A 13,884-nucleotide genomic window follows, 5' to 3' on the forward strand; every position below is an offset into this window, starting at 1 on the left:
TCAGTCAAGCTGAGTAACTTTTTCCAGTCTTCTCCCCAGTTATTTCATTTCAAGCTTTGCATTTGTATTTATTTCTGAAGTTCTGTTTTAAAAGCTGAATGTTTTTAAATGGCCTAGGCCATTTAAAGGTTGCAGAATTTCATCTTAATTCAAAAATATTCTTCATGAAGGCTTTTGATACTTGGTAAGGAAGAATATACGCCTGGTGGGATTAGCTAAACCTCTCTTTGGCAAAGGTTTGGATGAGAATGTTTCTTTAGCCTCTGGCTCAAATTGCATTCTTGAAAAGAATTCAATATCGCTTATGAAGTAGATTCTGAAAAACTCACTTCGCCATAATTGTTTTGCATATTGCTTAATAAAATCACAGTGGGTGGAATGAATGTTGTTCCAGCTCCTAATGGCAGGTTTCTTTCAGCTTTTGGCTTGAGGCTGCACATGAAACGGGCAGGTACGTAACCTAGGACAGGAATCTTATGCATTGCTGTTTTGCATTGGTAACACTGTGAGTCAATACGTGACAAGTTAGTGACTTTCCTTTTAAAATCAGACTTTCTGTTGTACAACAATGTTGAAGTAAATTTAAAATGTGAGTTTTGTTTAAAACTCTTCCACTGTGCCTGGTATACTAGAAGGGTGGAAGAGCAGTGGGCCCCAAAATAGGCAACTTGCCTTCTCTGTAGCAGATGAACTTTGTCACTTGCTGGGCTTCCTGGCTGCAATTTGTATATTCCATCACTGCAAACGGTGTTATTGCATTGTGCAGCTTCTGTGGTAGCAGAGGTGGGAATTTCTCATGTAACAGTATGTATCTAGGTCTATCAAAATTGCCTCATAAACACACACAAGATACATCTTCGAGTTAAAGGGAAGGGGATTTTGAGATTGCTATAATCATGGCTAATATTGTTGGCACAAATGAAATAATGTGGATTGTGGTAAGTTTACATGAAGAGCCTGAAGGCTTGAAGTATGAGGAGGCTCACCTTTTTCACATGGAGTTAGTCCTTTCCGAAAGTTTTTTGTTGGACTAAGTCTGTTACTTCAGAGCAGTTTCTCTTCATTTTCTCCCTCGTATTTTCATTTTAAACAAAGAAAAGTGGTGCGTGGAGACTTCTAAATCAATAATCTTTGGTATGTGGTGAGTTACTAAAATGTATACATGGAACATGTAAGTGGGATCTGCAGAATTATTTTCAACTGATTCCAGAAACGATATCCTGAAACTCACTCTAAATGATCTGCCTAATTCAAATAAAGGATGAGATAATGCTGAAAAAGACCAGGAACCTCTGCGCTGGCTGTTTTCCATTCCTTCAGTATGCATCTAAGTCGACCGTAAATTGTTTTGTGTAGTTAAATTGGCTAAGTAAGTTGTTGCATATGGTGCCATTATGAAGCATTCAGTTGTTTTAGGATTTGGCGGAAACCCAGTTTACATATGTGCAGACAAGCAAAAAAAAAAAAAAATCAGCTCTAGAATGTGCATGTTCATCTGTAGCCTAAAAGTAAAATCGAGTAGTTTTGGGGGAGAAAAAGGCTCTTTAAAGTTTGTGCTGCGTTACAGAGCTGTTTCCTCCAGGGTCTGTACCTAGGTGAGAGCCAATAAGCTGCTTGAGCAGATAAAATCTTTGCCACCAAGCCATGGAAGGTACTTGTGGGTGTTAGCAGTTGGGGATGGGAAGTGACAGTTGTGCCTCAGGGGTCAACCACTTCAAGGTTTTAGGAACTTCGTGGAAAAAGAAAGCTGCAACTAAATTGTAAAGAGAGCTCCGGGGAACAAAGAGGAAAAATGGGTGTCTCTGATCACTAGGGAGTAAGAGTTGAGAGCAGGAAGAAAAGCAAGAGTAAAAAAAAAAGTTGGCTGAACAGTCTGTGTTATATTGAGTTGAAGTAATTGTTTCCTATTGTTTCCTGTTTTTCCTGATATTTGTACTTTTTTGTGTGTGTGTTTTTTTCTGTTGTGTCCCACCTCCCCACATTCCTATACATACTATGGAGCAGAACTACAGATTCTCTGAAGACATAGGGGGTTTGCAAGCAGGCCATTTATGTACCTGCTTCTTTTGTGGTCAAATGTCACTTGTGATTGCAGTATTCGTTTTCTTTGTTTCCACATTGTATTAAGTTCTGAAGAGTTCTGCTCACACTGAAAGTAAAGCTAAAAATATCAAAGCAAGACCTTTAAACAAGGATAAAAGAGTAAATATTTGTATATCCTGCTCTCTGACCAGGCTTGGAAAGCAGAACTCATTTTCAGTCCAATACTCTTATCAAGGCGGCTATTCTTTCCTGCAGCGTCGCAGAGTGGTATATATGACCAGAGGGTTTTCATCTTAAAGAGCTGCTACAGGAAACATTTCAGAACTGAGCAAAGTGAGCAGAGGGTTTGCACTGATGTAACAGCATTTTTTTTGTTCGTGGCCATAATACAAAATACAAAGCACATGCCAAGATGCAAGCATAATATTATTTAAATTGTGTTCTTCAAATATAGTTGACTAGCAGTTGGCAGCATTCTTATGAAACACCTGGAGAAAAATACTGCTTAAACCTATTAGACATTGCAAAATCTGAGCTGACGAACCATAATTAAATTGTGTTCTCTATCCATCTCCAGCCTTGCTCCCCAAAGATTCCCTTGTCCCAGAAATGTAATTAGGAGGCTCAGGATGTATGCACAAGTATTTGAATGTCCCACTGGAAAATGGATACAGCCAAGGAGTCTGATTCTTCCTATCAGGCTGGTTACTGCCAAGGTGAACACTGATGGTATCAAGACAGTAACCAAGCTCCTAACACATTTAGTTACAGATTTTTGGCTGGGCAAGAGTTGCAGGTTTCAGGCATGGAAAATCTGTGTTAAGTTACTTGTTTTTTTAATGGTAGCTGAGTTTTAGCTTAGTAGGATATGTGTTCACAGGCATTTAACAAAAAAGCACATTATAATTTAGGCTTTGCTTGATTTTTTTGGGGGGGAATAGTTCAGAGTCATATAAAAGGTGTGTTGAGGCTTCTACAAGACTCCCTCTTTTGCTACTAACAGGAATTAATCAGTTGCCTTTAAGTCCACATCTCCCTATTTGTCCTTTATTCCCCTGATTCTCTGAAAATCTGTATGCTGAGGAACCAGGTGCACATTTTAAGCTTTCTGTCCTTTTCATCTGGATCTTTCTTTAGGGTTTTCCTCTTTTCCTCTCTTTACAGGGAATCTGGCGCATCCCCGTGGATGAAATCGACCGTCCGGGCAGTTTCGCATCTCATATGAACCGCTCTATAGTCTTACTGCTAAACGTGCTGGCACAGCTGAAGGATTACAACACCTTGCTGAAAGTCTCATCTATGCTACAGAGGACCCCTGATCAGGGAAAGTATGAGATACTTCTTTTAATCTGTTACTTTGTAAAGTTTTGCCTATGTTTTGTTTTTGTGTAAGTGTTTTGGAGTTGATGATCCTTGTGGGTCCCTTCCAAGTCAGGATATTCTTTAAATAAAAAAGACATTCTTCCTTTAGGAAACAGTCTGTAGACAGACTTCCATGGGAATATAGTGGAGCGATGGTTAAATTTTCTCAGGGTTATGATTCCAGAATAGAGCCTGGAGTTTCTCTGCGTGGCTGCTCGGAGTTTCAAGAGAAATGCATCTGCCTTAACCAGACTTCCAGAGGCTTTCTATCCTGTGAAGGGATTCCCTGGTGGAACAGAGCATCGCGACTTCTGCACCCCTCTGATGGCCTCTTGCATAAGAGTCTTGTCCAGTGAGAGGTCACGGCCCAGGCATCCTGCCTTCCTGTAATCCCTGACTGACTGAACAATGGTTATGTGGCTACGGGCAGCTGATGCTATTTAAAAAGCTTGTGCTATTCAAGGGTGATCTAATTTTAATTGTATTAACCCTAATTGAGAAAAAAAAAAAAAAAGCCATTTAATGTGAACTATATACAGATTTGTATCAATGGGAAGACAAACTTCTACAGAAAATACTGAAGCAATCGAGGTAAAATTCTAGTTATTCACTGAGTGGGAAACATTGAAATTAGTCTCTGGCAAATGCTTGAGAAATTGACCTGAATGATTGATGGCAATAAGTTGGAGGCATTGAAGGTTTCTTAATGTATTTTTCTCATGTGAGTGCATGTGAATTTGCATAGATCATAGTATATCTGGGAATATGTCACCACATGTTCAGCAAACTTGAAGCCAAAAATATTTGACTTTTAACATATCAGAAGAACTGGACCATAGAAGGCTTAAATTCTGCTCTAAGCAAGCCCACAGTTGTACTAAAAATATTATGTTATTTATAAGTCTAGACTGAATTTAACAAACAAGTAATTTGATGTTTTGGATCAGCCAATGCCAGCCATGGTGAACTGCAATCATTACAGGAACTTACAAATGTTCTGGGTGTGCCTGGTATGCGCCTTTAGCAACCCTACCTAAACAACAACAACAAAAATCAGAATTAATGATGAGTCAAGTTTTTCTATCTTTTGTCTGAAAGAGAAAAATTTTTAATTTAATGTAATGTTGTAGAGAGAAAATGTTTATTAAAAATGTCAACTTGCTGACTAAAGAGCATCCTTCAAAATTATTTACTTGATTTTAGCCCATTAAAACTATCCCATTCTGAAATACAAAACCGTTTTTCTATCAAACTCAATTGGGTAGTGTTGATTGCTGGAAATGTTTTCCTTGAAAGTGGTCTAAAGCATCATAATGCTGTGAAGTTGCCATGTAGTAAATTAAATGAAGCCGTAGAGTAAGTTCTACAGTTAGAATGTCAGGTTTTTACAGTACTAAATAGGAAAAAGGCATTGGCACATCAGTGTTTTAGCTCTAAAAACCTCGATTTGAAATTAACCAATATGACCAATGAGAAGAGGGATTTGCTGATATCCTTAATATCACATGCCCAGTTTATCCATAACATGAAAATCACCTGGCGGTTCAAGATAACGTTGTGTGACTAATTCTCTTTTTATGAAGGTTTTGAATACACAGTTAGTATTTGAGGAGTACCAATGGCTTGATAAAAGAAAACTATAATCCTGGTTGTCTCTTTCACTCTGTAGTTTTTGCATTTCTCCCCTTCCCTCACCTACACTTGTAGGTAGTGCTATCTACCTTTTACTTCATGCGTGTCTTTGATTATTATGGGGAGAAGAGAGGTGGAGGGAAACATAGTTAAAATGTTACATTTTATGAGTTTACATGTACACACCTCTGTATACAATTTTCATGTATAATATGTTTTGTTTGCTTTCTTCTAGCATATTTAAAATAATTTTTGTTTTAAATCCCGGTACTTGCTTTTAGTCACCTAACCTTTTGGCAGTTAGATTCATTTATGTTCTTTTACTGTGGCACAGGAAGTACTTGCGTGATGCAGATCGCCAGGTTCTGGCCCAGCAAGCCTTCGTGCTTACAGTGAAAGTGCTGGAGGAGACGCTCAACGATCTGACGCAAGTAAGGCAGCAGTGTGTGTGATGCTCATTGATTTAATGATTAGGTTTTCCTAGATTCAGTTTACTTGTTCTTTATATCTACTGAAGTTGAAGGGTTACGTTTCTATCACTTCTCATAACTTCTGTTTATATGCAGTTACACAGAAAACTGTCTTCCAGCATTGTTCTTTTTTTGATTTTTAAATTCAGTAATAAATATAATGGTTGAGAATGGATTGCAGTAAGTTTGATTTGACTACCTTTAAATTTTGAATAATAGTAATTACATGGGATATAAGAACTATTGCATTTTCAGGTGGAGTCTATTGCAACTTTCATTTAAAATGATCTACAATTCCTCTTACAAAACAAAGCTAGACAATTGGATTTTGCATGCCTGCCAATTTCTAAATGTCATTTAGAGACTAATAAGTTTACAGATTAAAATAACTAGAACTTCGATTTTTTTTTTTGTAAATACATTCAAGGAAGGACTTGTTCCTATGGGTTTTCCAAGTTAGCAGTGTCTTAAGGAACTTAAAGAAAATGTCTGTAAGAAATTGTAAGATCAGCAATATTTGAACAAAGGGATATGGTACTGAGGTTTTCTATCTTTAGTCCATTACAGATGTAAAGGTACAAAACTGAAATATTATAGCAGAGTTTAGCATACTTCATCTAGTAATAATGTTATGCAAGAGCAACCAAAGGAAAGATTCTGGTATTTGAGGTTGATCTGCAGCTGCCAAAGGAACAGATGCAGTTTTGATTTTAATACATTAAAAATAAAATTTGTGCTACTAAAACCTTGGATTTCATTTAATGGGATTCCATAGTGTTGACTTCAGTTTAAAAAAAAAAAAAATCATTGCAGATTTGGTTCAGCCTGTGCTGTTGATTTCTCTGTGGTGTTTAACTGATTAAAATACTTTAATTATAAGACTTGTGGCTTGGATTAATTAATTCTCAGGAACAAACAAGAATGAATATGAAGTAATATATTTTCTTCAGCAGAGGCAGTAATGTGAAGGTTCTTCATGTCAGTAGTCATGGTAGTATAGCTGTGCTGAAATGCTTTTTGATTTCAATAATAACAGAGAAGAATGACTTCTTTTATTAAGGTTTCAGAAGATCAGAGTTCCAAGTCTTCTAACCTTGCTTCAGGAAGGATGACAACAGACGTTTCTAATAAAACTAGCGCTGAAGAGGGCAAAGATGTCCTTCCCAAAAAGCAAGCTTTATCGGATGGAGTAGTACATAGTACTGAAAATGGAGTAAAAGAAGTGACCCAGGGACAAATTCCTAATGCTATGGACATATTGGAACATGATGACAAGAATGACAAGGAAATTAAAGAGCTCCCTAGGCCTGGTTCAGTTGAGCCTATGGATTTCGATGGATATTCCAATGACCCTGAAAAAATTGATTCTTCATGTAAACGCGGTGAGCCAGACCGTATTCAGGCTGGCAGGAACTCAAAAGAGAGAGCTCAAGAGAGCCGGACTGCAGAACTTTCTTTGGAAGAGCTAAGTATCAGCTCAAAGCAGCAGCAGGCAACTAAAGGAACGGTTCAAGCAGTACCTACGGAAGAACCTGTCCAGAGATCCAGCAGGAAGAGGAAATTACTTGAGGATGTAGATTCTGGGAAAACACTTCTACTTGATGCTTACCGGGTATGGCAGCAAGGTCAGAAAGTTATGGCCTATGACCTGGGTAAAATTGAGAAGATCATGTCTGAGACGTACATGCTGATTAAACAGGTAAAACATTCTGTTGTTCATTGTAATTTCTGTTGGTGACCTTAGAGATTATTAGACAGTAACAGTAATCGCCAAACCAAGCAGTATAAGGTTGGCCCTGTATCTGTTCAAAAGGTGGAGATAAGTGTCTCCCAGAGAACTGCTCTCTACAAGAGCGCTGTTGGGAAGGGCAGGGTAAGCCCCTCTGTGTTTTGGAACTCAAGAACCCAGTTCTAAATTGCTGAAATCAGTTAAGAGCCCTACTACCAGTTCCGTAGAGTTTGTTCATACTAAACGTTAGTTTGAGTTTAAAAAGAGTTGTATATCTTCAGTTACTCAGGATTATACGTTTAAAGATCACTTTTCTGCCGTAGGAGTGCTGCTTCTCCCACTTACCATGCTCCGCATCCCCATTTCATCTGAATGTAATTGGATTTGTAAATGATCTAAGTAATTATGACTTCATTAATTGTGATTCTCTATTCAGGTGGATGAAGAAGCAGCACTTGAACAGGCAGTCAAGTTTTGCCAGGTGCATATGGGAGCATCAGCACAGAAACAGGTAAGCTCTGTGAAGTCCTTGTTACTTGTAACATGCTTTTATTATATTGCCTGTAAAGTCAAGTCTGTGGCTGAGTGCTTGCAGAAATTAGAAATACCTACTTCTCTTGTACTGTTGTCTAAGGATAAGTGGGGCCACATCACTGGAGGAAGCTCATCCCTTTCATTAGGGTCATTACTAATGTTTGTCTTGCTTGAAGTTGAATTTGCGTGCCCAAAATCTTTTCTTGAAAGCATTAAATAATCTTCAAATTGAAATACTTAAGGCACACTATGATTTTCTGAATGTCCGCATCATTCCTCAGCGTTTCATGGATGGTAATTACTTCTCTCTGATCCCGTAAGGGCTAACAACCTCATCAGTTCTTTCCTTGCTGACATTGCACCCTGCTGTGGAGGTACCAAATGTCTTCTCTTTCAGCTTGCAACAATAACTCTGATTTTAACTCTTATATTACTCAGTTTGTATTAGCTTGTAGTATCTGGGTTTCTCCAGCAAACATCTATAGAGCTTTAAAGGGATGATTATTATCAGTCTTTAATGGGAAATTAAGCCTGAAATGGATCAATAGCGTGTTTAGTGGTTCATTTTGCCTAATGTTTCAATTTGCCATCATCTCCTGTAACTTCCTCTTCCCATTGTGTGTTTTGCACAGTAGAGGTATATGAGAAATACATGGCTCTGACTGCTCTAGAGATAGCAACGTAATGCATTGCATATTACCAGCTACCAAAAGAAGTGTTATGGTTGCAGAAGGGGGAGAACTGTCTGCTTCTCCATCACTTGCCTGTGTGTTAATTTTCATAACAATTGAAGCACAACAAAAGTCTTTGAGAATTTCTCTTTTCGATTTTTGAAATTTGGCAGAGGTCTTTCTTTTGTAAAATACAGCTGTCTCTGCTTTGCAAAAACATAACCTTTTGAGGAGGCACATCTCATGTCAGCAGTTTAAATATTGTCTTACTGCGGAATGGATTTTAATACCTAATTCACCTGTCTTTCAAAACAAATACTTCTGTTAAACTTTCAGATAATTCTTCTACTTCACAAAGCAAATCTGATATACATCACCAGACACTGCCTCTGTTCTTTAAATCTATTCAACCTAGCCTCAAATAACGTATGCCTTCTGGTCCTTCCTCCAGTGTGTTCTGGAAATGTATTTGTCATATACGCTAACTAAAGCACAGTAGCATTAGGGATGCTGGTTAATAGGAGGCAAAACTTGCAAGGTGAACTTCCTATGCTACCTAGAGTTAAAGGCCTTCCTTTTAGGATTTTCTACCTATTAGAGCTGCAGGAAATTGAGGCCGTAGGTCAGCTCCTGCAGCAAGGTTTAGACTTGTCTATTCTGCAACTCTGGGAAAATCAGATATTTCTATGCCTTCTGTGAAATACCTGAAACCCTTCAGAGTTTTTTTTGTTGTTGTTTGTTTCCATTTAATATTTGCCTTCTGTTGGAGCTTGAACCTTGTATTTTCATGCATCATTCTCTTGAATCTCTAGGTACTTTTTCTCCTCATCTCATTCTGATGAATATTATTTTACTGGTTATTACTGCCTTATCGAGGAGGCTAGAGGAGGTTCAGGCTCTCAGAGCAGACTCTATTATTCACCATTTGTTCTGTACAAGATTACCTGCATACTAAATTTCTTCCTGAAATGGTGTCAATTTTATTTGGTAGGAGATGTGCCAACCTGTCTTTTTCTCTGTACTCTGTAGAAAGTCTGGATCTTGAGTATCTGTAAAGGTTTCCAGTTTTTAATACTGAAGTAAAAATTACCGTAGAGTGCATCTAATTAGAATGTGCATTTAGACAGTGCATCTTCTAGCAGAATAACAGAAGAAGATGTAAGAGTAAAGGGAGTTTTTCTTCATTAAGATTTTCATGGAGGAAACATTTTTCTCCAGTTTTTGCCCCTCAGGAAACAAGTAACATTTTTCCATTGAACTGTAGAAATGAACAGAAATGTCAGGAGAGGTGTTGTAGTGAAAATCTTTCTTTGCTTGTCTTCTGGTATTTAACAGTGGTTTGCTAACAAAGAAATATTGGCTCAGAATGTTAAGATGTTTCTTAGTCTTAATTATTTATCTTGGGGAAAAATAGGAGACATTGCACTGTTTTATGATTTTAAAAAGGAGTTTGCCAATAAGCTTGTTTAAAAAGTAATGTTACAATTTGCTTTTTGGATGTATTTACCTTTTCAAAAACTGTGCGAAGCTGTGTGTATCAGCCAAGTTCCTTGCTGGGCCTTTGTGAAGGTTCTGGGTATGTGATTGCTGTGCCAGCTCTTCCAGCAAAGTCCACGGTTCATCAGGCATGTAGCAAAATGTTAGAATGGTGAAAAACCTGCACACAAATTAATCTGGAAATAGATAGGTGAGCTAGTATTTAGCTGCACTGGAGGCAATGAAATTTCCTGTTAAATCACTAGAAATAAAACATACTTCTTAATGTGATGCACTTTGAAGCCTGTAAGCAGTCCCTTTTAGGAAGCAGTCCCAACTAATGAGATTATCACATTCTGCAGTCTCATTTTCGTCTATTTCTAGCAGATCTTGTTAGCGGTGTGAGGCTGTCCTACTGTTGCTAGTATAACACACTGAATTAGTGTGGAGACACAGGAATAGCCGCTCTTGTAGACATCTGTCTGTTTTCAACAGACTGGATCCTGTTTTATTTAAAATTGGCAAGTATTCGCCTTCTGTAAATAAATGATGTCATGCATAAAGCTGCCGCAGGCCAGAGAAGTGCTTTGTTATTGGATGGTTTGAATAGGTTTACAGGGCCTGTGGTTCTTCAGTCTCTTATCCCATGGAATTGCCGGCCAAAAAAACAAAAAGCAAGCACAAAACCCATCTTGATATATGTCTTCCTCTGCTAGTTGTTGTATTTTGCAGTTCCAGACAGTATATGGTTTCTTTATGAAAGTTTTTGCTTCCTACTAAATTAGGAGATATTTGAATTACGGCATTTCAGCTGTCTTCCAGACCAGTCAAGGTTTTTAACCTAAATATTTAACAACTCTGTTGAAATCTTTTTATATGCCTCTTGAGGCACAAGCAGGAAACAATACGGCAATCAGTAAACGGAATTTGATGAAGTGGGTTATTATACTTCTGTGATGAGATCTAATCCTTTTAATAGCTTGACAATGCTGTGACACTTTCAATTCATTTCAGAAATCCTCTGTGGTCTTCGTGACTGAGGTAATGTTAACACATTTTAGGCCAATGGGACTCAAGTATCCTCTTCTACAGAGTCAACCTAATACCTGGGGAAGTGGCTTATAAAGGTTGGCTCGCAGCTTTGAAGAAGGCAGAAAAGGAAGGTGGTACAAAGCTTTGCCATGCAAAGTTCATGTGCTTCTGGAGGCTTGTTAGAATGGAAGTATTCTCTATTGAAAATTGACATTTCAACAGAGAATTTAGGTATTGTGTCATGAGATCATGCTTGGTGTGGCAGCATACCCTGCTCACGTCAGGGAGAGAAGACTCCATTTCAGCCCTTCAGAGAATTCAGTTTTGCTGCTTGTTGTGTATTTAACTGCTCTTGTTGAAGTCACTGAGCCTTTGTGTGACTAAGTGAATGTATGCTGAGGATTTAACCAAATGTCTTCTCAAGCAATCCCATTTTGTAGTATTGACCTAGTACTCTTTAGCCTACTGCACTATTTTTAAAAATAAAGTAAAATAAAAGTCAAGTTCCAGAGCCTGCTTAAATTTAGTTCAGACCAACCTGTCAGGAGTGGGGTTGTGATCCCAAAGACATTTAATTTTTTATGCTAGTAAAGTCATGGAGGGAATAGTCAAACTGGAAAAGTTTGGACTGTGGCAGCATTGGCTGTGTTTGTACAGTGCCTAGTTGTTCTTCTGAAGCTGTGCACCATGCAAACCTTGATCTGAAAAAGGAGCAGCAGCGGGGATGCCATAGTGATGTGCAACTGCATCCTTGGGTAGGAGTTGAATGAGAGGAAGAATAAAGAAAACATGAAATGCTCCATTCCACGTTTTTGTTTTACTTTGCATATTGTGTAGACTGTGGGCAGGTACTGAGCCAATTTCATTTTGCAGTTTCAGAAGTTTCTTTGGTTGACGGGGGGTGGCCAGATTTTCATTTTGTTAAGGGGCAAATGGGTTTTGTTCACTTGCTGAAATTTATTTTTTTTCTAGTCTCGCCTGCTGGGCTGTTTTTATCTGAGGGAAGAAAAGAAGTAGTTCTGGCTGAACTTACGGGTTATGGTGATGTTGGGGTTTTCTGGATTTATTGTTGTTTAAAATAATACCTCCGGGAGACATGGCAGTGAATCACAGTGCAAGAACACAGCATAGTTAAATCAGCACTTCTAAACGAGAACTGCTGCTAGAAGTGAGCCTGATTCCTTGGTGGCTGCTGCTTCCTGTGCCATGGTGTGTATGGAAGCGTTCCTCCGTGCTGGCATAGGTGTCTGTGAGGCTGTGCAATGTGCTGGGTTGGAGAGCAGGTGTGACCGAAAGTCTTTCTTTTTGTGTATTTCCTTTTAAGTTCTTATTGAGAGCAAGATCTTTGACAGAAAAGTATCAAATGTATTGAGACTGCTGCCCAGTAACGGTCACTGTGTCATTAGTATTTAACTTACTGAAGTTACTTGAGAAATTATTTGACCAGTTCATGGTCAAACAGCATTTTGAAGGATGCTTGTTCTTTTTTTTTTTTAATTTTTTTTTATTTTCTCAGTCTGAGAAAGTTATTAAAAAGATTTGCAGAGATCCTGAAAGCAGTCAGCTATTGCTCTGAGTTATGAGATATATTTTTAGTCTCGCCAACTATGATTTTCATATGAAATTAATGGTCCCTGGAAACTGAATACCTAGGAGGCCTTGGTGAGGGAGAATGAAAGGTTGAGGCAGACTAGGTTGACCTTGACGTAGCATTATCCTTAAATGTGTTGTCCTGAGGACTGAGGAGGGCCAGCAGAAAAGAGTTTTGAAGCTTCCAGATAATTAGGGAATTTCTAATAAGCCTTTTCACTGACTGCCTAAAGTCGGTCATATTAAATTCTTCGTTTTATGTATAATGATGATGTCTGATGCCATTAAAGACAAGTCTGTGTGGGAAAGTTACTGCAGCACGAACTAGGATGAAGATTCATAATACACAACGTATCCCATTAGTGCAAGTGGAGATACTTCAATCTAAGAACGCTTTTTTTTTTTGACTTGCAATTTGAAAAAGTATTTCTATTACTGCAAGCTTAATACTGAGTGCTTTAACACTAAAATTACAGCTTTCTTCGGTGTTGAAACGGTCATGACAGGTAGTCTGAAGAGAAGAGGACAAGTGAAACTTCTGTGGTCACGCGTTAGGGTATACTGTGCTTCACCAGTCCTGAGAACTGCATTTATATGGAACAGCTTTAAAACATTGCAGACATCAACATTGCACATGGATTTAACATCTAAAAATACAGTAGTGTTCAAAGGCAAAGTTCCAAAATGCCACTAAGTCTCTAGTCCTGTGCTCTGACCCTTGAGAATACGGAACTGAATGTAGAAAGTCCTAGGAAAAGCTAGCGTTGTAGAAGCTGAGCATTTCTATTGGCTCCTCACCATATAGTATATCATCTAAATGTCATGAGAAGGGACTGTTTCAACATTGCTGAGTTATTTAAGACTCACTGCTGCCTTAGCCAAAAAATCCTTGCTCTGGGACCAACTCAATCCCTGAAGAGCGAGAGAAAAGAAATTTTCAGCCCCCCCCTTTCCTACTCCAGCTGCAAAACCTCGAGCTCTCCCCGCGCTGTTCTGACGGATAAAATCCTGCCTTTTGCCCATAACTCTGCTCTCCTTTCCCAAAGTACCACATCTGCGACCACCTTCTACCTCTCCTTGGTGCCAACCTCTGAGCGCTCTCCTTGCTTCCCCTTTCTAAACCTGCAGTCACAACTCCAGCGATTTTTAATATCGGATCTAATTAAACATGACGCTTCATGAAGAAGCTGCCACTAGAATCAAAACAAGTAAATTTGTTATAAACACAAAGGCACAATCAGGTTATGCAAATCAGCCGTGTCTTCAGGCTCCTGGCAGGCTGCCAGCATGATCTTTGCTTTTACGAAATTTTTGCCACCTCCGTAATAGAAAAGCAATATCTGTG

The 13,884-nt window shown here is 38.6% G+C and overlaps 1 protein-coding gene across 5 annotated transcripts in view; it reads left to right on the plus strand.

The window, feature by feature from the left end:
- The window catches only part of CABIN1 (calcineurin binding protein 1), a 112,959-nt gene that overhangs the window by 77,308 nt on the left and 21,767 nt on the right, over positions 1-13,884 (plus strand). For all 5 annotated transcript variants that reach the window (XM_084538885.1, XM_084538889.1, XM_084538888.1 and 2 more), the window contains 4 exons: positions 3,208-3,371; positions 5,372-5,468; positions 6,568-7,206; positions 7,673-7,747. In XM_084538885.1, the coding sequence (XP_084395011.1) occupies positions 3,208-3,371; positions 5,372-5,468; positions 6,568-7,206; positions 7,673-7,747 (975 nt within the window). The remainder of the gene's footprint in view (positions 1-3,207; positions 3,372-5,371; positions 5,469-6,567; positions 7,207-7,672; positions 7,748-13,884) is intronic.

The sequence above is a fragment of the Aythya ferina genome (genome assembly GCF_964211825.1).
Source record: "Aythya ferina genome assembly, chromosome: 17".
In the NCBI taxonomy this organism is placed as follows: domain Eukaryota; kingdom Metazoa; phylum Chordata; class Aves; order Anseriformes; family Anatidae; genus Aythya; species Aythya ferina.